Below are 27,585 nucleotides of genomic sequence, written 5' to 3' on the forward strand. Positions count from 1 at the left end.
TCAAAAATGTGGGGTCCAGAACTCAAAATATTGCATAGAAGTTAATGGTAGCATAAAACTAACATCAATAGGGTATATTTAATGAAGGGGAAATATGTCCTTAATAACAGAGCCCCGTACCCACGAGTTATTGTATTATTCAAAGTGGAAAACTAACTTCAATTTATGTATTATTGTTTCTGTTGCATCGCAGCTGTTTTGTTTGTTTTTAATTACACCTAAAACGAACATAAATATTATACGTATAACACATGGATACATAATGCACTAACGGTGGTATTCATGACATTTAGGTGTCTGACTAATAACTTCAAGATAAAGCTTATTATTATATTCCTTCCGAAACTTCTCCAAGAATTTTTTAATTGGCGGGTTTTTCTTAAAAGTCTAGAATAATATATTTTAAAAATATCTCGACTGTGCTTAGTAAAATCTGGAAAGAAAGAAACAAATCAAGGAGTTTACATAGCTACTTTAACTGTCAGGATCCATTATTGGGAAGATATGAGCCGATATAGATTTAAATGGACCCGAATGTTAAAGTCGCTATGTTAATTACTGGACTTGTTTCTTGCTTTTCCGATTTTAGTTAACAAATGTATTAAAATAAAACAATTTAGTCTACCATGCTATTGAAAATAAAATATTCTTTCCTTTTGCTATTTCCAAGAAAAGCCGTATTTTTTAGAATGGTTTTCCGTACTGAATGCTAAAAATTACAACTCTTGTGTGTTTTTCAGGAAAAGCAGTTCCAAGAAAAAAGGTAGATATCTACATTCAAAGAGCTTTATAAAAGGTATATACTTTCTGCTATTCGTCGACAAATTACGTGTTTTTCAGATGAACTGGTTGATATTTTTCCATATAAAGTACCAATAAATGCATCATTCCCTAAGGGGTAATACATCGCTATAAGTATATTTATTTTATTGCGATTCTCGAGTTAGAGAAATGATTCTTTGTGTGTATACTCGGTTATGTTTTATTGATTTTTCATGAATGACTAGAATGATACCCACCCACTTCGCTGGGTTTTAAAGTAAAGATTGATAAAGATTGCTCTCGATTATTTCCTTTTTGTAACACTCGAAATAATGGTAAGGATTGTTTTACACAAGTAAAATATATGTATGGTTTTCTATTTTTTTAAATGTATAATAGCCGTAATTATTCATTGAGTATATCAGAAAAGATGGCCGTGAAATATTTTATATTGACTATTATTACAGAAATCTGTAATTTATGGTAATGTTAAATGACTACTTTTACAGAAATCTGTAATTTATGATAATATCAAACTAAATTAATTTTTAAATTTTTTTTTTTATTAATATATCTTTATAAATTATATCTCATGTGTTATTCTGAAGTATGAGCTATATTGCTGTACAATTTCAATAACAACCATTCGCTAGTTTTAACGTGAAAGCGAAACAAACAAATTAACAAACACGCTTACTTTCGCATTAATAATGTATAGAGATAGAAGGAAAATTAATAATTTAAAAATAAATAAAAAACTGTACCAAATAAACGCCTGTTACGAATTTTTTTAATCGTACAATGAAAATGATTCGACCTCTTTGCTAGTCGTCATACTGTAACAAATTATTCGGAAATGTATCAGTGTCTCCAAGTGTATCCCTATTTTTTTCAGGCTCAAAACTCTCATTGATATTTTATAACCACTTCTCATTAGTTAAAACTTTTCTGTGGTTTTTTTCTAATTAGTTTAATTAAAAAAATTATATACTCATCAAAAGTATTAAAGGAAAATTTATTTATCAAATGAAACGCAATAGCTCACTTGAAAACTTGGACATAGATTTCTCACTCTTTCAATCCTCGATACAAAGCGGCAGCGGATGATAAGTATGTTAAAATTTTAAATAAATTACACAAAATAGGAACCGGATAAAAAAAGGCCTAAAAAAAATTTTTTTTTACGTGTTTTAAAAACGAAAATTGGGAAATTGGAAAAATGTTTTCAAAAAAATCTGTAAGGGCTTAAAAGAAGGCCGTTGAAGTTTTCGAATGATATGAAACAAATTTTAGTACGATGATTATTTCAGAAAATACAGCATTTTAAATCGAGAAATATGTTTTTTAATTGGAAAACAAACATCTTAGTTTAAAAAGCTCGTACGAAAATTGTTTTATTTTATTTTTGTGCGAGTCGTCAAAACAGTTTTCAAATAAACTTAATATAAAATTTAAAGATAGCATTTATCATCTTTTCAACCCTTCGTACAAGGCACAAAAGACGATAAAATTATTTTTGAGCAATAGATTCCAAAACTAGAAAGTACAAATTTTTCAATAAACTATTGCTTTTCCAAATTCGATGATTTTTCACAGAGATACAGCCATTTTTAACCCCCGAACCAAAAAAAGGTGTTATAAATCTGACAGTCTGTCTGACTGTGGCATCGTAACTGCTAAACGGATGGACCGATTTTTTTTTTGTTTCGTTTGAAAGGTAATTTGATGGAGAGTGTTCTTAGCTATATGCTTCAAGTACGAGTTTAGAGTTCCGTACTCGAAACAACTAAAAAATAGGCGATCTTCAAAATCGGTTCAGTTTAGAGAAGGCTTTAAGAATAAAAGTAATTTAATAGAGAGTGTTCTTAGCAGGTTTCAAGTGTTAGGAAAGGTTTCCATTCCCGAAAAACTTGTTGAGGGTTTTTTTAATTTTGTAAATTTCACTTGTGGAAAAATTTGAAAGTTTTCCTTATTACTTTTGATGAGTATATTTAGATTTTTTATTACCGTAGGTATTATATTAAAAAAATGTATTTTTTGAAAAATTTTGTTTGATGTACATACTTTAATTAGGAGTGACATGGACAATTATAAAAAAAAATTTCGTCAAATAGCTAAAGGTTAAATCAAGTTTATTTTATTCATTTACCGACAGGGTTTTCGAAAAGATTAATATTTCATAAAATAATCATTTTTAAAAACGAGGCTTATTTTCGGGTGATTACCGCTTTTCGGAGAAGAAAATCCTACTTCTCTTTATAAATCACGTTTAGTAATATAAAAGTGAAAATGGATCAAATTTTTTTTCAAAGAAAATAGCCTTGCTGTTATTTTAAAGAAGCTTTCATTAATGAAATCACTTTTTATATAAAATTATCCCATATGTCTAAATAGTAAAATAATATTAATATCCTATACCGTTTTGTTTTTATTTCGAATGAAAAATGTATCTTATGTAACCAGCTCTTATTTATCTTTAAAGCTATTGTACTTTCTGTTAAGGTAGTATTTCAGCATGGAGTGTCCCAGTTAACAACTATTTTTTAAAGGACCTCGCAAGATCGCTTTCTGTGAAACTTTTTCAAACCTCTCACGGCGACAAAACTTTTGATCGGCTTGTTTTAAATTTGACATTAACTTAGTCTTTTCGATATTTATTCGATATTGCTATACTCATAGAGATATGAAGATAGAGAACGCTAGCCTGTTAGTGGATGCGATATGCGAAGCGAGAGACAAGACTGCCAGTAAGTTCCCCTGTGTCCTTGTCTAATACATTTACTAATACTTACAAACAGGGGAACTCACTGACAATCTTCTCTCTCATTCATCGTATCGCTTCCAATAGGGTATTCCACTTTTTTTGAAAAAGTACTTCAAAATGTTGATTTTGCTAATAAAAAGCCACCAAAAATTTATTTCGGAAAAATACACACGCTTTCTTGCCAGAAACTTAAATTAAATTTTAAAACTTTTTTAAACTGTTAAAAACGCGGGCATCTAATTTGATGACGTAATATGGGTATCACTATACAAAGTAACACAAATAAGTTTGACAGATATATTCATAGACATCTGATTATAATAAATATAAATACTTATTATCTATGTATGTATTATAAACAGTTGTTTACACTGAACTAACTGACGGTCTATGACTCATACTGCTATGACACCACAGCAGGACTTGTCCGCGTTTTAGGTCACGTGATATACAGTTTAAAAATTACGATTTTTAATTTTAATATTTTAAAAGAAAAAAGTGCTTTTATGACTCAGAAATCAGAATATTTAAGTATATTTTTACATAAATTTTAACTTTTTTCAAAATTCATGATTTATTTTTGACTAACGATAATACCCTATTACACGCTAACAGATCGCTCACATTCTCTATATATAATATTCTATGACTATACTACCTTAAATTCTCCGTCTACTGTTTTACAAATTCAGTTTAATACCATCATATATATTTATATATATTCTGAGTAGTAAGCATCATAAAGTAAACACAAAGTAGACACAATTCCCTAGTTAACCTTTTTGTATCATCACAAATGTATATAATATACAACAATATTAACTTTGATTAGAATAATTGAAGAAAATCCCCTATGGAATTTGTCTTATATCGTTAGAATAAACAAGCAAACGAACTGTATGTATGTATGTAATGACCAGACATACGTATACGAAAATAGATATACATATTGTTTCAATTAAGTTGAGACAAATAATATAATAGAGAATATTCATGTATTTTTTTTTTTAATATTTTTAATTCATTGCTTACACCATTATAACAAAGTAAAAAAATATAAATACCGCTTAAAAATGCTGTATTTAAGTGTAAAAAACTATTTAAAATACATTATAATTTTGAGATATTTAAACGCAGTTTTCTAGCGCTCTCTGTTGATGACGTATAAGTACGTGATCTGTCAATTGGTGGCAGTTCAATGTATAATTTACACTTTAAAAAAATGATTTTACAACACAGAATTTACACTCGTTATTATTAAATTTTCTAATAAAAAGCCGTAGAATAGTATAATTTAATGAAATACCATATAAAATGTAAGTAATTAATATCATACAGTATGTCAACAAATTTGACATGCCCGTACTATGATGTCACGGCCGTATAAAAATTTGAATTTCCGTTTTAGAAATTTTTAAATGCCCTCACTGAATTTATAATTTTATTAATTAATTTTTTTTTAAGCTCATACATCCTTAATTTTATGTCACACAAACTAAAATCATTATTAAGGAGATATTTAAAAGCGCAGCTTATTAAGGCTTTTTATTTTGTCACCACCAATTTTTATAATTTTTCTAAACAATTTATCTCAAACGCTAGAAAGAAGTTCATTATCAAGTTCCTGCCCCGGTTAAAAAAACATAAATACGGGACTGTGATTTATCGGCTGTCGTCCTGTATAACATACGAATTCAGATTCAGAATAAGAAAAGTAAAATTTATATTAATTTAATGAAAAAATAATGAAAATATGATCTGAAAATCTACTGGGAATTGTAATACGATATGTACATAATAAATATATATCCTGTTTAGTTCTGAATTCTTAGAAAAAAACATCTGTATATTTAAAATTGTATTTCTAAGTAATTTATTCCTTGACAAAGTTTTCTTAAGAATTATAAATTACATTGTAAATTCTAGTTCAAGTCTTAAATTATTTGAATTTATTTCTGTAATATTTTGTAGTTACTTTTTACTCGACTGTCAAGGACTGGTTATGTTTTTCGCACTGGTAATATATTAATTGAAAATTTGCACAAAGTAAAAAAAAAAAATTCAGTTCAGTACTTACTAAAAAAATGAAACACATATAAGTAACATGGAACAGACTTATGGTTAATGCATCGGCCTCTGAAATCAGTGTGCTGTGGTTCGAATCCAGTTGCCGATAAAATTTTTATTTTAAATACAATTTTGTGAAAAATTTTACGTTTTTTTTACTTTTATATATTGTCTCATTTGATTCAATACAATTATGTATACATCTTACTCTCTTATTCTAAATAACATCAAGTATGCATATGTCATAAATCAATCACTCTTCTATCATAAGGTAGGATGTGGTTATTAAAATATGTCATAAATCAATCATTCTTCTGTCATAAGGTAGGAGGTTATTAAAATATGTCATAAATCAATCACTCTTCTATCATAAGGTAGGAGGTGGTTATTAAAATATGTCATAAATCAATTATTCTTCTGGGTGGTTATCAAAATATGTCATAAATCAATCACTCTTCGGTCATTATGATGGTGGCTATAATTTTATAAATCTATCTCATTCTTTTATAATTATCATATTCTCCTATTACAAAATATTAAAATTTGTACTTAAAAAATGAAAAATTAATTTTTACTCTAACTACATGCTCTTAAAATTTTAACTGTTTAATGAAATTTTACAACATTTTGTAATAGGAGAATATGTTATTACAATTTTATCTACGTTAACATGTTCTCCTATTTCCAATTATGTATCATCGTTCAATCATCTTAGAAAATATGAACCCATTTATTTATTTAATATTCTAAGTCCGTGTAATGTATAAATTAATGAGTTTTTTTTAGCGACAAATTAAGCGTTTCAAATAATTTTTGCGACATTCAAAATGTTTCATTAAAAGCAGATTCGATTTTGAATTCATTGGTTACGCACTTTCAACGCCAAAGTATTAAAATCTATGGGGAATAAGATTTTTAGAAATTGGACTGAAACCAATAACTTACTTCTCTTGTTCTGTGTATTTTCGATTTCCGGCACTGAGATGCAAGTGAACCCCCTTGCATCTCCTTCCTGGCGCCCATATGTATACAATATATGATTTTAAACCATATTTTCAATCAATTATTTTCATTTCCTGAATGATTGCTAAAACTAACGATGAGATGAGTAAAAAATTTAAACAAAAGGAAATGTATATAAAAATAATAGTTGAAAGGTTTTTTATTAAACGATGATTTTAAATTCAAATTTCAAACGATATTTTCATGTAATCATTATTTTAAGTATTTTCCAATAAAAGTATATATTATACTCTTCCAGTGACTGATGATACACAAACTAACTAAAGTGAAAAGTTCACAAAAAAGACAATGTATTTATATATAAAAATAATAATTCAACTTTAATGTATTTTTTATGTATTTACATGAACGAAAACCTTGTCGAAATGTCAATGATAAATTTTATTTTTCATTTAAACTTTCTGTACTTTTATTGTACACGCATAGAAAAGCTCCTATAAAAGTTTTTTTTCAATCCAGATCTTTACACCTTTTAAAATAGGATGTTGGGACAAAGCCACTAAACCCTTCAATTTTATTTGAAAAAATATGTTTCCCAGGCCCGTGCAAACGGGAGGGAGCGGCTTTGGAGATCAATTCACCGCCATTTAGAATCTCTCCGCATCAGAAAATATTTTATTGTATCTATCTTATGTGAAAAAGAAGCTTTGTCTTGTATTTAATTCTTCTTGGTGGTTAGGCAAAGGCTAAATCACTTGTGTAATATAAGTTGCCTATATATTTATAGTAAAATTTACATCTTGCTCATACAAAATTTTCACATATTGGATTTTATAATAGTTATGAAAACTGGACATCGAACATCGAATAAATTACAAAATTATTTTTACAATAAGCACACAAAGAAAACGGAAATGTAGGTCAGTTTTATATACTTAACAGATTGGACAAAAGTACTATAAAATACAGATTTTAAAAATAATATTTTCTTTAATATTTCTCTATTCTTTTTCTATCTTTATCTAATATAAAAGAGTTATCTATACAAGTATATATTTATCTGCCAACTAGATAATGTTATAATATGAAACTTTATTTCTTTTAAATTTACTTTGTTAGTTCGGTAAAACAATGGATATAATAATAGTATTTTTAATAAGTTGATTCTTTTTTATTATGCAAAGTATTTCAGAATAATATGACACTGTTTTGAGATAAATTTAAAAAAATTATTGATTTTTCTATTTGTAAGTACACCACCATTTTTCTAGTTGTTATCCAAAATCGGTTCATCTGCTTAAGAGCTATGATGACACAGACACGTTAAACTTACAACAGCCCTCTTTTAAGCCTGGCATTAAAAACAAGAATTATAAAACTTGAAAGTTTTTTGTTTAAATACCCTGAAAAATTTTAATTTCTTTACAATCAATTTTGTAAAAGTGTTTTCGGCATTATAAAACAGAGTGGCCATCACCCAGCACCCCAAAAGTTTCAACTTTTGGTCTGCCAGACGACGGAAACTCAGTTTTAGACAGAACCGGGAAAACTTTTCCCAATAATTATTCGTATTGTGCATGAGTTTTATTGGAGACGTTTCCATGTTAACAATACATTATTTTGTTAATATAATTGTATGGATGGACATATAATTATGTAGATTGTATATATGGCTTATTTTCACAATTTCGCCAAAACTGAAAGCGCAGGCGTCGATTTTATTGTCCCTATAATGACTACGCACTCAAAAAGTTCAGACATGCATCTTTGTGTAAAAAAGCTAACCATCTGATAGTTGGTAAGTTGATAATTGATGGCAAGACAAGAGTCTTATTTCCTCTGAATTTGACTGAAAAATCAGGCGTTTTCGATATAAGGGGAAAATAAGAGTATTAAAAAGAAGCATTTACGCGAATATACCGTCGGGAATTAAGGGGTTTAACGGGTTTAACGGTTTATCCCATTTCTTATCAGTCTATTATCTATAAATATATAGGAGACTTTCTATAGATATAGATAGTCACTCATCACGATATCTCTGGAACTATAAGACCTAGAGACTTGAAATTTGGCAGGAATATTCCTTTTGCCAAGTAGAGGTCAGCTAAGAACGGATTTTACGAAATTCCTCCCACAACGGGGGTTGCGGGGGTGTTCATGAATAAAAAATTCATATTTTTCAATTATGGCTTTTAATAGTTCAAAACTTGGTCAGAATGTTTTAAATTACATTTAGAAATTTTTTTAACCTTCGGAGGGTAGAAAGGTGTAGCGAGAAAGTGGGAAGGAAATATCGAATTTTTACAAATATACCTAAGTGGGGTATCAAATAAAAGAGCATGACGTGTACATTACAAAACTGTTATCCAACGCAAGGAAATGTGGAGGGAGGGGTGCAAGTGGGGATGTTGCCCAGCAAAGCGGGTAGTTCCCAGCTAGTTGAGAAATAAAATTTACTAAACTATAATAATATAAAATTTCTTTGTTTTCAGGAAATATTCAACACCGTATCAAACTGGCCGTAATAAACAATAGATCAGTTACCATCTTATACGAAAATGAGGATTTATCCTCTGATTCAACATCACAACCTTCAACTACGCCCAGCACAAAAATATATGACAAAAATCGGTTAAATTTATTACTAAATCTATTATTAACAATAATGGGTTCTTCATCAACAACCACTTCAAATCATAACAATCAAAATGGTACAACAATAACAACCCATGTACAATATTTACCATCAATATTTAATCTATCCAATGATATCTTTAACTTGTCACGTGATGATTGGGAAACATTTATGAATAATATAACTACTTATAAATCACAAAAAGTTTATACCAATGAAATTACAACGGCTGCATCACGTCATACAAACACATATTGTAATTCAATTTATTTAGATTATGCAGATGATTATAAAAAAGATTTCCATGGATATATATCAATGATTATATGTATTTTTGGTACAATGGCAAATTTAGCAAATATGGCGGTGTTAACACGAAAAGATATGGTTGGTGCGCCAATAAATCGTGTGTTAACTGGTTTGGCTTTTGCCGATATGCTGGTAATGGTGGAATATATACCGTTTGTTTATTATCATAATATAATTTTTCAATCACGGCGTGATTTTACATATTTGGGTGCACTTTTCATTTTATTTCATATGAATTTCTCCAATATCTTGCATACGATATCGATCTGTTTAACGATTGCATTGGCTACATGGAGATATATTGCAATTAGGTAAGTTGATTTTCATATTTAGATATTATAGATTAGAATAAAGTACAATAAAAGATGTTACAAAAATCGGCTAATAAAGCTCAAAAAGCGGCTAACCTCATGGAATGTGTTTCTTAGGGATCAAATATCATTAGTAACGCATGAGTTTAGTGGCGCAAATGTTTTTATTTGTTAATAAATAATAAATTTTTAATTCAATGAAACGTTCAATGTTCGAGTTCATTAAAAAAAATTAATAATTAGGCAACTTGTATGACGTAAATGGTAAGTATTTGTCAAATAAACGAAAACTATTATACATGTATAACGTATATGTAATTCAAGTTGCCTATTTATTAATTTTATAAGTCAACTTGAACATTAACCGTTTCATTGAATTAACAATTTATTGTTTATTAACAAATAGAAATATTTGCACCACTCATGCGTTACTAATGATATTTGGATATTTGGCATCGAAGAAACACATTCCATGAGCTTTTCGTAAAATTCGAGCGATTTATTTCATTTTTCATTATTTATAACATCTGTAACTGTATACTAATAATACTATAGCTCTACCCATGGGGAATTCCGCCGTGCGGTTAAAACAGCCTAGAAAAATAATATATAGTACTTAATGCATTAATTATTTTACCTGCAATTCCAGTCAAAGTCGATATAAGGAATAAAAAGAAATTATAATTAATTAACAGTACATTTTTCTCATTACCTCTTTATAACAACATACATAAAGATAAAAGTACTATGCTTGCGGTGAAGGATCAAGGAATGAAAATTTCAAAAAACATTTCCTTATTTTTAATATTAATAAAGAGACACAGATAAAAGATAAAATTATGAAAAGTTACTGCTTTAAAACACAACATTCATTTATACAACAACCACGAATATATGAATAGCGTCGTTTGCTTCAAATTATCATTACTGGGAGAAACATGAAATAATAAATAAAATAAAACTTAACTGCATAAAATAAAACTTTCATATCAACTTACTAGACGAGGAAATTCAATACAAAAAACCGTCAAAAAACGGGAAAATTTCCGATGTAAGATGAATCGAGATGCGGTTTTTTATAACATGTATATATGTAATACAGTCAAACCTGGATAAGCGAGAGTTCAAGGGAACACAATCTCATTCTCGCTTATATAGAGGTTTCTCACTAACCCGAGTTTCTCGCTAATACAGATACATGGGTAGCGTTTCTCTCTTATAGAGGTACGCAGCAATAACAAGTCACAGCAAGTACGAATGTAGTAAATATGTAGCTATAATTTCTCCTAAATAATATAAATAAATAAAGCTCGACTGTCGCTTATAGAGGTTTAGATAAGTAGCAGTCTCTTACAGAGGTTTCTGTTTCTCGCTAATAGAGATTTTGGGAGCTTAAAATGACGGGTCCTGGCTATTACTCTCACTTATAGAGTTTTCTCACTTATCCAGTTCTCACTTACCCAAGTTTGACTGTATATATCAAGGTATACTAAGTTTAGTACCAAGTTTGTAACGCTTAAAAATATTGATGTTACGAAAAGAATTTTGGTATAGGTGTTCATAGAATCATCTAATTAGTCAATTTTTGGTTGTCCGTCCGCCCATCTGTGAACATGATAACTCAAAAACGAAAAAAGATATCAAGCTGAAATTTTTACAACGCACTCAGGACGTAAAAAGTAAGGTCGAGTTCGTAAATGAGCAACATAGTCAATTGAGTCATGCAATCAGTTAGAGATAGAACAAAAGTTTAAAAATTAACTCACTCAATTGTTTATTTTCACTTGTTCAGCGGCAATACTTAACCATGTAAGGAATTTTCCAATTGCCTCAAAAAATTTATCACAATAAATACATTTTTTCATGCACAAACGCAAACGTAGAAAATTATCTACCAATAATCTGCAATATTTACAAAGTTTATAAATACTTTATTCAACCTAATGCTAAAACCGCATCTCGATTCCTCTTACTTGGGAAATTTTATAGGTAAAATGCTAAATTCCCTCGTCTATAGATCAACACTCAGAATGAGGTTTATATGTTAAAAACCGTCCGTGTCGGTCAAGTGTGATTCGACCCTGAGTAGATTATGTTCCTTAGGCTTTTTCTAAAATAATGAGTATGGACATCTGTTTATTTCGATATATGAGTTTTTATGTCCAAATCAAATGGAAATTGTTACCATCTATAGATACGCCGTAAAACTGCATCTAATTTTATGTTTATAGGTATGAATGTAGATCATTCTAATCGGGTTTTCGATAATTACGTTCAAAAAAATTACCGAAGGAATTGAGTAACTAAAAAATAATTAACTTTTGAGTTTTTTCAAATTACTTTCCAAAGGGCTAGAACAAATTTTGGTCATAGCAACTTATCTGATGTGATTTTTCGAGATAAAACATTTTATTATATCTCAGTTTCTCTCCATTAAGAATGATGAAAATGGAAATACAATTTTTCGATATCTGCCTTGGTTTTCGAAATATCTAAAGCTAAATCTACCGTTTTCTAATAATTATTTCTTAAGCACTCAAACAAACAAATAATTGAGAAATATGAGGTTGAATATAATAATAGTTTTGTGCAATTATAATTAGAATAATTTTTTTATTAAAAAACTTTTAGTCATGGGCCCTTGAGTACCTCAGTAACCACGGTTCGTTTTGCTTTGATTTTAATAAAATAAATAAAAGTTATTCCTTTATATATCTATTGTACGAGAATGACAGAATTATTTCACAACTCAGTCCAACTTCACCCAATTCAACTTTTCAGTTTTATAAAATGCATTAAAATAAATTTTATTTTTGTTTGAAATTTTACATTAAAATCATTTGCATGTTTTGTAAATGAATTTATATTATTAATAAATAGTTTTAAAGTACAAAATGGGACAAGTACCTACTCACAAAATTATTTTATTACGAAATAGTTTTGCTATAAATTTTAGTGGCCGACCGAATAAAAATACAATTTTTCGATATCTGCCTTGGTTTTCGAAATATTGAAAGCTACATAATAAAACAAAGTTTTCAATTTTCGATACATTGAAAATTACTCCAGATATCGAAAAATTTTATTCTGACTTTTCGTAACATAATTCACCATCAAAATTGGAAATATATATACATATGTTAAAGTTGTGTCCCGTCTACCGTGCTCATACTCATACATCCTTAATTAGTCGACACAACTTTTTTGTTTCAATAATTTGTTAAGGCTTTAACTTTAATTTAAATAGTTTTTTTTTAATTTCCACTAACTAATAAGTAGAAATTGTATCATCCAATAAAAAACATTGGTAAATTAAAAACGTTTTAAGAAATAATAAGCTCTAATTTAACATTAACTGCTTTCCGTCATTTAAATTTAAAAGTAGGTAAATAGTTGAAATGCTATTTATTTATAACAACTAATAGAGACAAGCGGGCTTGTTTAAACTTTTAAAACTTTTCTATAAAACATTAAGCTCGTTTTGATTTGTAAATTAGCTTTCGATATTTCGAAAACCAAGCCAAATATCGAAAAATATTATTCGTGTTTTTCGTATACATTCATGAAGTTATAACAAAATTAATCATCAAAGTTGAAAATAACTTCAACCCTAAATCTAAAATTGCTTTAGCTCTCGTTTTATCTCAAAGTTTTGTTATATCTCAAACGGTTTACAAGATGGGTCCTACGAACCAGAGACTTTGACCTCTATGCCTTATTTACGAATTCAAACTCACGTTTTACGTCCGGAGCACGCTTTCAAAATTTCAGCTTGATAACTTTTTTCGTTTTTGACTTATCGTGACGGATGGACAACCGGAAATGGACTAATTAGGTGATTTTATGAACACCTATACCAAAAACTTGTTCGTATCGCCAACTAAGCGTTGCAAAACTTGGCACTAAAATTAGTATACCTTGATATATATTTCAGGTTAAAAAAAATCTTTCGTAGTTTATATGTTGTACATTTTGCTGCATTCAGATATTTATTGCTGAATTTTCAATTTTTAAAAAAAGTAAGAAAGTTTAAATAGTGAAGGATTCATGAAATATTGTTATCGAAATTGGAGCATGTTAGTATACGTATATAATTCTTTTATCCATAAATAATACTATAGTAATAAGCGGAAGCAATTGTAGGTAAATTGTGTTGCATATCTATATCCAAAATCAGTTTCTTGGCACGGAATTATGTGTCATTAATAAAAATAAAAAAAATATGGGATACTAAAGAAGTAATAAAAAATATACAGAATGTTCGATTTACATCTAGGTATATAAATATCACGAGTATGACTGAGAATACATGCGTTAAGCAATGCATCCAAGTGAGAGGTATTATATACATGTGTTGAAGCTTCGATATGCGTTGAGATAGTTGTAAGACGCTTAGAGAGTGAGTTTCTTAGTTAAATAGATGAACTACAACAGATAAGCCACGATACAAGTCACTTTTTCAATTTCATATAACATCTATAATACCTCTTACTTAGATGCATTGCTTAACGCATGTCCTTTGTTATACTTGTGATATTTATATGCCTAGATGTAAATCGAACATTCTGTATAGCACGAGTATAATAAACTTTTTCCATTCAAAGAGTGTTATTTTATTATAAAATACTATTTATAAAGTAATATCATAAACGGCTACAGTTAAAGAGCGTAGGTTTGGTCTTCAAATGAGCGCAAACATAGTATTTATTGGCTTGGAGGTTGCGGGTTCGAATCCAGGCAGCGGCTTTCCACCACATTTTTCGTGATATATAAAGGTGAAAACTTTTTTAATAATCACACTGATTGATATATAAATGTATCTTGTGCACATATAACAACCTGAAATCGTATAAATAATTTAACTTTGTTCTTAAATTACATTTTCTAACAAAAAGATTTCATAGAATTATGGTTTCATTATGATGAAAAAACTTGTTGTTGAGAATAGTATCATTATTTAGCAATAAATAGAATTAAAAGGTTTTATATCTCTCTATAAACGTCTAAACTAAAAGATAAAATAGAAACCTATCAATGTTACAATATTATTTTTTAAATAAAGTTATAAATTAATCAAATCTGACAACAGACACAACTTTATAAACTAAAACCTGAAAAGTACAGTTCCCAATACACAGAGTGTTCTATTATTGACTGCACAACTGATTCGCTTCCTGAATAAGCTGAGAAAAAAAAGAAGAAAATGTGCCCTATCAAATTTGGATCTGAGGGCTTATTTACGAAATAATTCACCTACTCTTAAATTAATAAAAAATACATTCATCAAAATAAAATTCATCCAATAATACTACTTATTGCGGAATGTGATGATCGACTTGTTTCTGATTTGAAGAATGTTGCACGCCTACATGCAAGCCAACTTACTGTAGATATTTTTGAAATCTAGGATTAACAATATAGGGCCTAAATTATTGACCATTTATACCGATAGGCACCTACACTCAATATAATTGAACCATTCAATACAAACCTTTATTATCATTTCAAATTCGTAATTACCTTACGTTTTGTATTACACTTAATTGGCATTAAAATAAATTTGAATTTTCCTAGAGTAAAATATTGAAAATATAATAGTTTCCTGTTTCCAGAATAAATAATATATAATATATAATTTAGCAAATTTCTATTTCTATATTTAGAAAACGGAATGCAAAATGAAAAATCATGAAATCCCACATCGGCTCATAGTATAAGAGGAATAAAAACACAGTTTTTTGATTCGGAACGCCGTCATGCTCAAACAGCGGTCCAAATTTACTTTTTAATGAAATTACATATTTATTTTCGTAACAGAACTGCTACTTCCGTAGCAGCTTATTGATCTATCCCGAAAGAACAACTATCTTGTAAAAAAATTTCAGTACATGATTTTACGCCTTTTTAAGGCTAAAAAGTGTGAGAATGATAAAGGAAAAATAATTTTCAAATAGAAGTTCCATTTTTTTGCTTCAAAAGACAATAATTTGTTACAAAAAAATACACAAGGACTTAAGATAAAAATTTCAGTGCAATGATTAGCTCGTATACGCGATTTTCTTATGAAAAAAAAATAAAAAACTTTCGATCTTCACTTCAAATCTGCATATCCAATTTAAAGGGATAACATTTCTCGACCGTTCAACCCTTAGCAAAAAGTGGCAAAGGATGGTAAAAATAAACGACAGTTTAGCAAATTCTAAAAACTGTTGTGTTTTTTAAATGTAATACTATTGATGAATGTATTAGCAGTATGAAATAAAGTTAATTAATGTAATTAGTATCAGCTTTATTAATCGAGATTATATTATGCAAAACTAAAATATCTACTATACTACGGTAATATTTAGGTCAAGTGGTATCCAAGGCAAAGGAACATTGAAAGAAAAGATGCTAATTTATGTAAAGTTTTTATTGAAAATAAAAGAAATAAGAAATTATGAGTTTAAAAAATTTTTAGTCCCTCAAAAATGTAGAAATTTTGCAACGGCTAGAGATTACGTTAGTCACACAGATTACGCTAGCCGGAAAGCATTTTATACCATAATTTCCAATGTTGATTTGAATACCATAATCTGCCATTCGTCATTCGAACAGTACCAACCAAAGTCGGACTTGATACAAATACTAAACCTCCGTATGATTAATACTTCGCCAATTACCGAGACTCCGCTGATAGATCATTTAGATAACAATCTTGTACTATCAGCAACCTGCGTTTAATTGAGAATCCATTCAACTGGCAAGTCTACATTCAATGACCCCTCTAATTTCAACTTGATATTTGTACCAGCATCCGCCTGTCTTTGACTCCATCCAAAGGCCAAGATTTGGCTAATAGATTCTTTTGATATCACCTTAAGATACGAGTATTAGGTTGATTGAAAATTCGTCTAAATGTCAAGACTAGGTTGATGGACTATTCTGATACAATTGATGTTTCTCGTCTGAAAAATCTGTCTGATACTAACTCGACTCTATATTACAAGCATGTCGAGATTCGGCTAGCAGAACGTTTTAATATAGTAAACTATATTAAAATTCCTTCAAACATTTTACAAATCGACTTTCTTATGGATCACTTGTTTGTAGATTGTTTTTTGAATGTACGACAAAACACTTTTCTCGAATTCCTCATGAGGTATAAATTCTATTAAGAAACAATGCTAATATAAGTAATAATAGAGGTTTACAGCTACTCGACTATGAAAACGGCCTAGTTTATTTATAGCTATTTTATTTTATTCTTTTCATTAAATTTATCTGTTATAAATTTGAAATGAAAGCACTTGTCAACATTGGCTCGAAAACGACAGATACAGAGAGCCGTCACAAATTTCAGAAAAGTTGTTTGATATTTTTTGAGTGGTAACTTTTTTTGGAAATGGAAACATTTCAAACAAGAAATGAAAATGTTCGAAATCACGGAAGCTACAACATTTGTCTGAAGTTTTTTTTTTATACATCACATATTTTCACAACTTCAAGTTGCTTGGACCAAACTTATGCGGTTTGACACCGTCTGAAAGGATTAAAAAAATTCCTGAAATGTAATAAAAAATCTAAAGTATTTTGCTTCATTAGCTACTAGAATGCTAGAATGAAATATGTAGGTACACACTACTCTTCAGGGTATTAGTTTTCAAAGATGTTGTCGCATACAGCGGTAACTGCAGGTGACAGTAACAGCTATGTGCATCTTAAGGTACGTAATGCATAGACTAGCACGAAACGGTGTGTGAGTTCGGAATATAAAAATGTGAATAATTTTCCAAGTCTATTTATTGATTTTTGAATTAAGAAATTTTGGAAACAATTCGAACAATCATATCAACAAGTAAAATTTAAAAAATTTTAAAAACCCCCGACAAATGCGATTTATTGCTTGTAAACAGATTTTTGGAAAATTTGCTATAAAATGTTCTCAATCGAGTCGGTTCGACCGTTTAGGGGTACGATGCCACTGAGAAACACACAGACGCACAGATAAACACTTTAAACTTATAACACTCCTTCTTAAATCAATATCAAAGAGATGGTCAAGGACATCAGATGAAATGAAAAGGATACTTAGAGAGCTATCATTTTTTAGGACAAATTTTTGGAAATATTTTAATTGAAATTGAAATATTTGAGTTGACTTTGTTCTTTAAAATTATTGTTTTGAATTACTTAATTATTTTATCATTTCACTTTTCGAAATGAATTGAACCAGATTTATTTGACCACTCATTTCCATAGAAATGATTTATGTCATGCCTTTTCCAAATTGAATCGATTTTGAAGATCATCGCAAATTTTTTAGTTTTTTCGGGTACGGACACATAAGCTCGCACTTGAAACATAGCTAAGAACACCAAAAAAATTCAAATCGGTTCAATCGTTCAGGCGCTATGATGCCACAGACAGACAAACACACAGACACACACATAGCGGTCAAACTTATAACACCCCTTTTTTTAGTTCGGAGGTTAAAATTACTACACAGTGAAACATAACACGAAATTTTGGCTTACATGCAGAATGTGGTATGAGAGAAACTTTTTGGTCTGTGCCTGCACACTATTTCACTGTGCCCCGACTATTGTTTTATTGTACTCCAGGCCTAGAGTCAAAATTTGTTACCAAGGAAGTTTTACTCGTTCGCTATCATGTCCTGGATTAAATACAGATGGTGTAACTTAAGAACCTATTAAAATAAATAAACAAACAAGAATATACTTTATCCGTTCATTTCGATACTAAATATAACTTTGTTTACTTTCGTCAAACACGAAGAAAATTATTTTACCTTACCTACTTCGAATAGTTTAAAATAACCTACTTCGAATAGTTTAGAATAATAATTAATAGCAGCAGCAGCTGACTTGAGCTAAGTGTACAAAACTAATTATAATATTTTAATTAACTCGTTTTATGTGTCTACCTATTCGTTACTGCTCGAATGGGAAAAAGAGTGGAAAATCGCAGAAGTTGTGTAAATTGATTGGCAATACAAAATACTATGACATATAAATTTATAAATATTTCGCAGCCAAGTAGCTTAATTAACCAACCGTTCAATGAACAGCTTTTACTAAACGGTGCCTGAACGATATTCAGCAGTACAATTTCTCAAAACTCAGTGGGAAATCTACCAATTTTCACTTGTCGGCCAGTGGAGTGGCGATCATAGAACTAAGTGCACTGGGGCCTAGAACAAGAAAACCTCGGCTGCCCACAAGAATTTTTTTTTATTTTGTTAAGTGAGCGGTAAGAATTACAGAACTCTGAATTGAAGACTTCCAAGCCAAGCGTCTTTGATAAACATGTGCTATCTTAACTTGAACTTCATCGAAAGGTATAAAGATTGTTTTTTTAAACTCAAGTTTGAATTGACAAATGAGCTATTATAGAATTTATAATATCTCAATATGAACTGATATTGATTTTAACTACGATAGACAAGTGAAATTTACAAAATTTAAAAAGCCCCCACAAATTTTTCGTATACGGAATCCTAAGCTTACACTTGAAACATATCTTCCAAACTGAGCCGACTTTGAAGATCATCGCCAATTTTTTAGTTTTTTTCGGTTCGGAACACCAAACTCGCACTTAAAACATAGTTAAGAAAACTCTCCATTAAACTACCTTTCAAACGAAACAAAAAAAATCTAAATTGGTGCATCCGTTAGGCGCTACGATACCACAGACAGATAGACACACACATAGCGGTCAACTAATAACACCCCTTTTTTTAGTTCGGGGGTTAAAAACGAGGCCGAATCAAACTTAAATTTGAGTGCAGTTAGACGTTTTTATAGACGAATTTTCAAAAGTTAAAGCACGCAAGAGCTTTTGAATTTGACTGAGAATTTTTTCATGTACATCGTTGTTTGGTACATGAAAAGACGGGATGGGGGCGTGCTTTTTAGCTCTATTTACAGCGGGGCCCTTGCCCACCTAGCTACGGCACTCCATGTCGCTTACTGACTTTCAATTCAACCCGATCAGCGTCTACTTTAATGGTATAATTTGTTAACATAATATTATTATTAAAGTTTTGTTACCTACTCAGTTAAAATAGTTTATGCACGTATCAAATACTTTACCTACCTCAAGGCATACTTTTACATGTCTTATAATTTATACAGTTTGTTCAGCAGTACAGTAAAATATGAATGAAACCGCTCGCATTTTACTAAAACCTCATGGAATGTATTTCAAAGGTTTCAAATATCGTTAGTAAAGCATGAGTTAGTGGTGGAAATGTTTCTATTTGTTAATAAACAATAAATTTTTAATTCTATAAAAACGATCAATGTTCACTTAAAAAATTAATAATTAGGCAACTTGTATGACGTAAATGTTAAGTTTTAGTCAAATAATCGAAATCTATTATACGTGTATAACGTACTTGTAATTCAAGTTGCCTATTTATTAATTTTGTAAGTCAACTTTAACATTGATCGTTTCATTGAATTTCACAATTTATTGTTTATTAACAAATAGAAACATTTTAACACCTAACTCATGCCTTACTAATGATATCTTGGCATCTAAGAATCACATTCCATGAGATTTTAGCAAAATACGAGCGATTTCTTTCATTTTCCTTTATTTGTAATATCTTTTACTGTACTAATAGTAAAGCGAACAATAACGGTTTGTTCCATGCAACAGCTTCTGTTACCCGTAGGCGGATTTTTGATGAAAGCTCACAATCGTTATAAATTTAAGAAGTGGAAAAATTTTAAATTAAAAAACTTTTTTTTTTAATAAGAACTTCCTTTATACAACACATAAATTAAACTTTATAATATAATTTAAATTTCAACTTTAATAAGAAATATTTTATTTTTAATTAAAAATAGGAACTTTGTGTTTTCTCTTTAAAAATTCATCTATGACCACATCATAGTTCAGATCTTTAAATAGATCTCTTTCAATACTCACCACTTGTTTTATTGCGGGGCCCTTAATAAATAAGTAGCAAAATAAATGGTTTTAGCGAAAAAAAAGCACATTCAAAAAATGATCGATTTATCCAATTTAATTGTTTCTAAGCTCCAATGGACCTTTTTAATTATCCTTATTTGCAACTTTTTTTAACGAGCATAGATAGAAACGGAAAACAACATAGTAAATTTTTATAAATAAATGAAATTCTACTTCATATTTCCGATTCCGATAGCAATTTTTTACTATACAAATGTCAGTATAATTAAATAAAGTCACTTTATCTACGTCTTCAAATAATTAAATCTTGTATGCCACAAGCAAAAGTATACATTAGACAATACAACAATGGAATTATTTTACTTTAAAAGCATTTTGAAACAGGATGATTTTTTTTAAATTTTCCACCCTTGTCGGTTCATTCAGTTCATAATCAAACAGGAGTTAACTTTACTTTTTTTTAAGTGGAACTACATATTTTTTAGCGAATTTTCGAAGGAAATGGAGCTATTTCTTTTGTACTGATGGTGGAATTTACCTAATAGATGTCAAAAATGGCCCTAGTTAATATTTATGTATATACATATATATAAAATATAAATATAGATATATATTTTAATTTTTCGAGAGTTTTTATTTCGAAAACTAAGCGCCTAGAGAAAAAATCACGAGAGTACTTTTTTGCTTCAAACTGACAAAAAACACAAAATTCGATTTTAAGAAAAATATGTTATTTTTTCAATCTCTAAGGAAATTTGTAGTCGCTGAACATGAATCCGATGTCAAAAAAAATCGTCGAAGTGACTATCTATCTTTACTTGCATATTGTAAAAACAATCGACTGCGTAATCAACACTGTCTATACATGATAAATCAACAATTAATTCAATCAATTGTTTGTTTTGACTTGTTAAAGACTAAAAATCCATTCTGTTTTTAAAACACAAGGGCTGAAACTTTTTTAAAAATCATCGTGTATATTGTATACGCTTATATTATGATGCAATTCTCAACTGGCTGACATGTCATAGCTGCTACCTAGATACTTTTAATATACCTTGAATTCTACAATAATATTAACTTCTCATGTTTATAATAAGAACGTACTGGAAATCTAATCAAAAATATGCCAATAATATTACAAAAACCTATTCATTCTCTTCTTATAAATTATCCACCGGATATACACCCATCGTACTATGCAGAATATTTCTAAAAGTTATGTACCAGAATCCAATTCTTTAGGACCATGACAAGAATAAATCGTTTATGTATTTTAAATCAAAACGTTTATGTATTTTAAATCCAAAATCAATGAAACGGTTAATGTCAAAGTTGATTTACAAAATTAATAAATAGGCAACTTGAGCTACATATACGTTATACATGTATAATAGTTTGTGATTATTTGACAAACACTTAACATTTACGTCAGACAAGTTGCCTATTTACTAATATTTTAAGTGAACATTGATCATTTCATTGAATTAAAAATTTATTGTTTATTAACGAATACAAACATTTGCAACACTAATGATATTTGATACCTAAGAAATACATTTCATGAGGTTTTAGCAAAATGCGGTGATTTCTTTCATTTTCTTTCATTAGCCGATTTTTTTAACATATAAAAAAAGGCACGTTCCACGTTGACACATTAAGTTTCGCCACCGCTGCTATTCGCACCGTGCGCGAGTTTCGTTTTCATGACAACGATACACTACTTTAATTATAGAATTGTATGGATGCATATATAATTGTATGGATTGCAGTTATGACTTACATTGAAAATTTAATATTATTGTCTCACAAATTTAAATAAATAATTATGATAATTTATATTTGAAAAATAATATTTATGCAATTTGATTTCTTATTTTCACAATTTTGAATGCATTAAATTTAATTAATTAGTATTTTTTAATAATTTTAATTTGACATTTTCTATAAGATTAACATGTAAAGAACTGAAAATTAGTCATAACAGCGTCCTTTGTAGCCAAAATTTTTCACTGGAAGCGCTGGCATCGATTTTATTGTCCCTACCATGACTATGCACGCAACGAATAAGAAGACAAACATATTAATAATGTTATTAATTTTTTTTTTGTTACAGGTATCCACATAAGAATCACGTATTATGTTCGGATCGACGTTGTACCCATGCAATAACCGCATCATATTTATTACCCGTATTTTTATGTATACCATATTATATAACATTTAATGTAACATCCAAACAAATAATTGAAAATAATGAAAATGTAACGTTATACATTGTAGATATCAGTGATTTAGCACGTAAGAATAATGATCGTTTATTTATCGCAAGTTTTTGGTTATATAGTGTGATTTTTAAATTATTACCATGTTGTATATTAACTGTAATTAGTATTTATTTAATAAAAGCATTGTATAAAGCAAAACAGAGAAAACAAATCTTACGTACGGGTTACGATTTAAATGCACATGATGCAAAAGCAGCACTGTCATTTATTGAGAAAAAAGGACCAAGTAAAAGTGAACGACGTGCTGATCGAACAACACGTATGTTGGTTGCTGTGCTATTATTATTTTTAATTACGGAATTACCACAGGGTATTATGGGTTTATTAAGTGTATTATTAGGTAAAGATTTCTTTGTAAGTTGTTATAATAAATTTGGTGAGATTATGGATGTTTTAGCACTGTTAAATGGTGCGATTAATTTTATTTTATATTGTTGTATGAGTCGACAGTTTCGTACAACATTTGGGAATATGTTTAAGCCACGTATATCAAGATGGACGACAAATTTTACGTCAACGCAACAAATTGCACAACAACAGACGTCTGTACAAAATACATTTGTATAATATATTTTTTTTTATATTAATTTTTCTGTAAATAAAATAATTGAAATGAATATGGTAGGTAAAAGGTATCATCGCCAAATGGTTAACAGCGATAGATTAAAGCCGTTAGCAAAAGAGTAATTGTCCTTTATCCTCCTAGGACAATTTGTGGCCTAGGTCTTCCCGGTAATATCATTAGTTAGTTGCACAAATGTTTCTATTTGTTAATATATAATAAATTGTTACTTAATTAAATGAAATGGTCCGTATAAAGTTGAATTAAAAAAATTAATAAATAGGCAACTTGTATTACGTTTATGTTATACATTTATAAAGGTTTTTCGATTATTTGACAAACAGTCAGCCATGAAAAATACCAATCTTCAACATGTATAACATTTATGCAATACAAGTTGCCTATTTATTAATTTTTAAGCCATCTTTATATGGACCAATTCGTTTATTTAACAATTTATTGTTTATTAACAAATAGAAACATAAGTTTAGCAAAAAGTGGAAAGAAAAGACTTTTGAACTGTTGGCAACTTTTTCGTTTATGACTATTAATCAGTGGGAATTAATTACAATATTGTTGATCATCAGGCCATAATTAGCTCCTGTATTAAGAAATGTTTTTAAAATAATTTTATAACGATGTAATACTTTTTGTTTGTTAATTTTATGATGATAATAACGTTCTCTATAATATATTTGTATATTTCATAGTTTAAAATTCTATCACTAGATAGCATAAATAAATAACAATTGTATAATTCTTTAAGGAAAATTTATAAAGCTTTCCCGGCTTTTTTTATAAAAATATTTTTGATATAAAAACATAAATGTTTAATTAATATTTATTGGATTTTCCGTCCCATCTATCAGACTCTACCCTATAATATGTCTCTCTTAAAAATGTGGAGAAATTTCTAAATGATACATCTGCTCTTGATATAACGCAGCGTCTAAAAACAATAACAAATTTCATAGAAAAGTGGTAAACAAAATCAGAAGTTCTTAAACTAGTATTAGGACAACATATTTTAAAAATATTTTATGGTATTGTTGTCAGATCGAGACACATGAGATGAATAAAATATGATGTTTTATCTTTGTGAATTTTCTATTGTATTTAAAAATAGAAAATCACGGTGGAACGTTTTTATTTATCTTCTGTTGTACAGTGCTGCTATGTGAGTTTAATTTAGCGTTTCCAAGGAGTAAATTTTCTCCACATTTTTATTATACATTCCTTTAAGCTTTTGCGTACGAAATAAATTTTAATTTGTTTAAATGCTAATTGTAAACAAAATACAACGAACATATAAATTTAAGTTGCTTTTAATCTATGTAAATGAAAAACTTCTTAAAAATGTATCTTTATTATTAAATAAAAAGAAACCTTGTGTATTTATATGTGAAAAATAATCTTGTTAATTCTTAAAAATTTTATCTTGAGAATAAAACTTATAATACATAAAAAGTTTTTAAAAATTAAATTACAACGTCAATTAAAAACAAATTGCTTCAGAATATTTCATGTGCATGTTTATAAAATTTCAAAAAAAAAGTTTTCAATTGCTTGTTACAAAATTAGAATAAATGTGAAAGTTCTGTTTCGTTAACAAACATTTGCTCTATTTTTTTTTAAACACTATTTCGGAGAATTGCTTTAAAAAAATAACAACTTTATGAAAATACAAAAATCAATGTTAAATCATTGATTTAGGTCCAAATTATACCTTTAAATCGAGTAATAATTCGTACTAATGAAACATTAAGTGGGTTCATTTTCAGTAGTTTCAATTAAGACTACTAGATGGCAGTACACGCGCGCCCATTTTCAAAGGCCAATAAAAATATTCAAATTCAAATCAAATAAACCCTGCCTACTGGTCATAATAATTCGTACTAATTAAAATGAGTATCAGACTATTTACAAATTATCAATACAATCATATTTTTGTAAAAAACGGTCTGTTTCGATTTGATTATTTTCCAAAACGGTTCACCACAATCTTGTTTTGTCTAATCTTTCTAATAGTTAAAGGTATAATTTATTTAAATCTATTTATCAGTATTAAAAATAAAATATTCAAGAATTTTTAGCTGAAAGTTTTAATTTTTTATGCATCAGAGATTGAACAAATATGAATTTTTATAATAAATTAAAAAACCTTTGGTATATATATATTCATAAATTTTTATATATTTTCGTTATGGTTAAAATTTAATATAATTTATTGTGAATACTGGATTTTAAAATTGAAATACATTGAGCCCTACGTATTTTAATTTTAGAATTCATTAAAAAAATAAATAATAAATTGTTTAATGGTTGTGAATATAAGAACGTGTATTTTCTATTAAATAAATTTGGAAATAAATATATTTGTCTTTTTTTATTAAATTACACATAAAAATTTCAAAAAAAAAAATCACGAATAAAGATTAATCCGTATCGGGACCGCTCTATGTGATTCATCGTTCCAAAAATAACGTCAAAGTTCGAGTCCCAGTAAATATACTAATCCCAGAGCCCAACAGAAACATTGCACGAAGGTCCTATTATTTTGACTAGATATTTTTATTTATCCAATGAAACTAAGATTTTTGTTCCAGGAAAATTAAATCTTTTTAGGCCACTGGCCGATACTATAAGTCTACTTATGCCGAACCCTCGAGATTAGAAGAAAATTTTCGATCGATTTCAAATTGTATGTGTAGGCATAGTATTGAAAAAAAGAGCTTTCAAAGGATAATTCTAAATAAACCTTTAAAAACTTAAATATATCTGAAATAAATACTATTACTGGTATCGAAAAATCAATAGACAAAGAAATAATTCGAATAAAATATATTTTGATTGTAAAATTAAATTAACAAAAACAATTAGTCGATAATTAAGACTAGGCATAATACAGATAAACGTTTAATACAGATATAACAAAATAAACCGTGAATTCTAAAAATAAAAAACAATCCATTTTTTACTTTTTTTTTCTCATCAAAATGTCGAATGCATTACGTTTCATTTGAACTGTCGGAATTATATTTTTCTGTACTAAATCACTTCTAACGAATATTTTACCCATTAATGGCTGTAATTCATTTCGATTTGCTGACACCTCATCCAAATTTTCTTTATTTTTAATAATTTCATCCTGATCCACTGTCATATTATTTTTTATAAATTCATCTTGATCTATCATTGTTTTAATTTTATTTTCATTCTGATCTGCTGACTTTTTTGCTATTTTATCCATAAAATTATCCTTTATCATAAAATATCTACTTATATCCGTTGGCTTAGATGGTCTTTCCATAACAGGTGAAGCGACGGGATTGTATCCTTTGAGATTACCAAAAGAATTCTGCTTTTCTTGGAAAAACTTTAAATCGCCACGGAAATTATAGTCGAAAGCATTTGTAATTTGCCTCATAATCGTTGCAAATGTACTTTGATTCATTCGATTTTCAGATCGTCTAATAATATTTAATAAGTTTTCAAATTTTTCTGGACCAATTTCAGTTAAATAAAATTGTCTTTCGACGGTATGCAAGATTGTCTTTAAAAGCCTATATATATCGGGTTCATTTCCAAATTCAATTGATACATTCGATATTGAACATGAAACTGCATCAACGAGAAGTGTGAGAAAGTAACATAAATCGAAATTAATTAAAAGTTTCTCTGATACGATTTTATTCTAAAAATATAATAATGATATATTAAAAATAAAGGATTTCATATTCATATATAAAATCTTACTAGCACTGTGTAAGCTTGTTTCGCATTTAATGGTGTAAATAATGAAATTATTGGATATTCATTTTTAATTGCATAATCAATACTCATACGATCAATATTTATGTAATTTTCTTCATAAGTTTTAAGTAATTCCTCTGTCATTGTTATTTATTTTGTAACTTCGTAATAGTTTTTTGAGGTTCTAGTCTAACACTTTCATAATAGTCAAGTTGAATCGCGCCAAAAGT

The 27,585-nt window shown here is 28.6% G+C and overlaps 2 protein-coding genes across 2 annotated transcripts; one reads left to right on the top strand and one right to left on the bottom strand.

Annotated features, from left to right (window-relative positions):
• The first annotated feature begins 6,673 nt into the window (after nucleotides 1-6,673).
• Nucleotides 6,674-23,607, top strand: LOC123300614 (G-protein coupled receptor dmsr-1-like). The gene is made up of 4 exons (XM_044883209.1): nucleotides 6,674-6,701; nucleotides 9,049-9,395; nucleotides 9,477-9,811; nucleotides 22,869-23,607. Exons 1-4 carry the CDS (start codon nucleotides 6,674-6,676, stop codon nucleotides 23,605-23,607), a joined length of 1,449 nt encoding a protein of 482 aa, XP_044739144.1.
• An 888-nt stretch (nucleotides 23,608-24,495) lies between these two features.
• Nucleotides 24,496-27,499, bottom strand: LOC123300615. Its single transcript, XM_044883210.1, has 3 exons — nucleotides 27,359-27,499; nucleotides 26,615-27,296; nucleotides 24,496-24,551 (listed from the first exon to the last, which is right to left on the bottom strand). The coding sequence occupies exons 1-3, from the start codon at nucleotides 27,497-27,499 to the stop codon at nucleotides 24,496-24,498; spliced, it is 879 nt and encodes a 292-aa protein (XP_044739145.1).
• Between the last annotated feature and the right edge of the window lie 86 nt (nucleotides 27,500-27,585).

Source organism: Chrysoperla carnea, chromosome 5 (assembly GCF_905475395.1).
Source record: "Chrysoperla carnea chromosome 5, inChrCarn1.1, whole genome shotgun sequence".
Classification (NCBI taxonomy): domain Eukaryota; kingdom Metazoa; phylum Arthropoda; class Insecta; order Neuroptera; family Chrysopidae; genus Chrysoperla; species Chrysoperla carnea.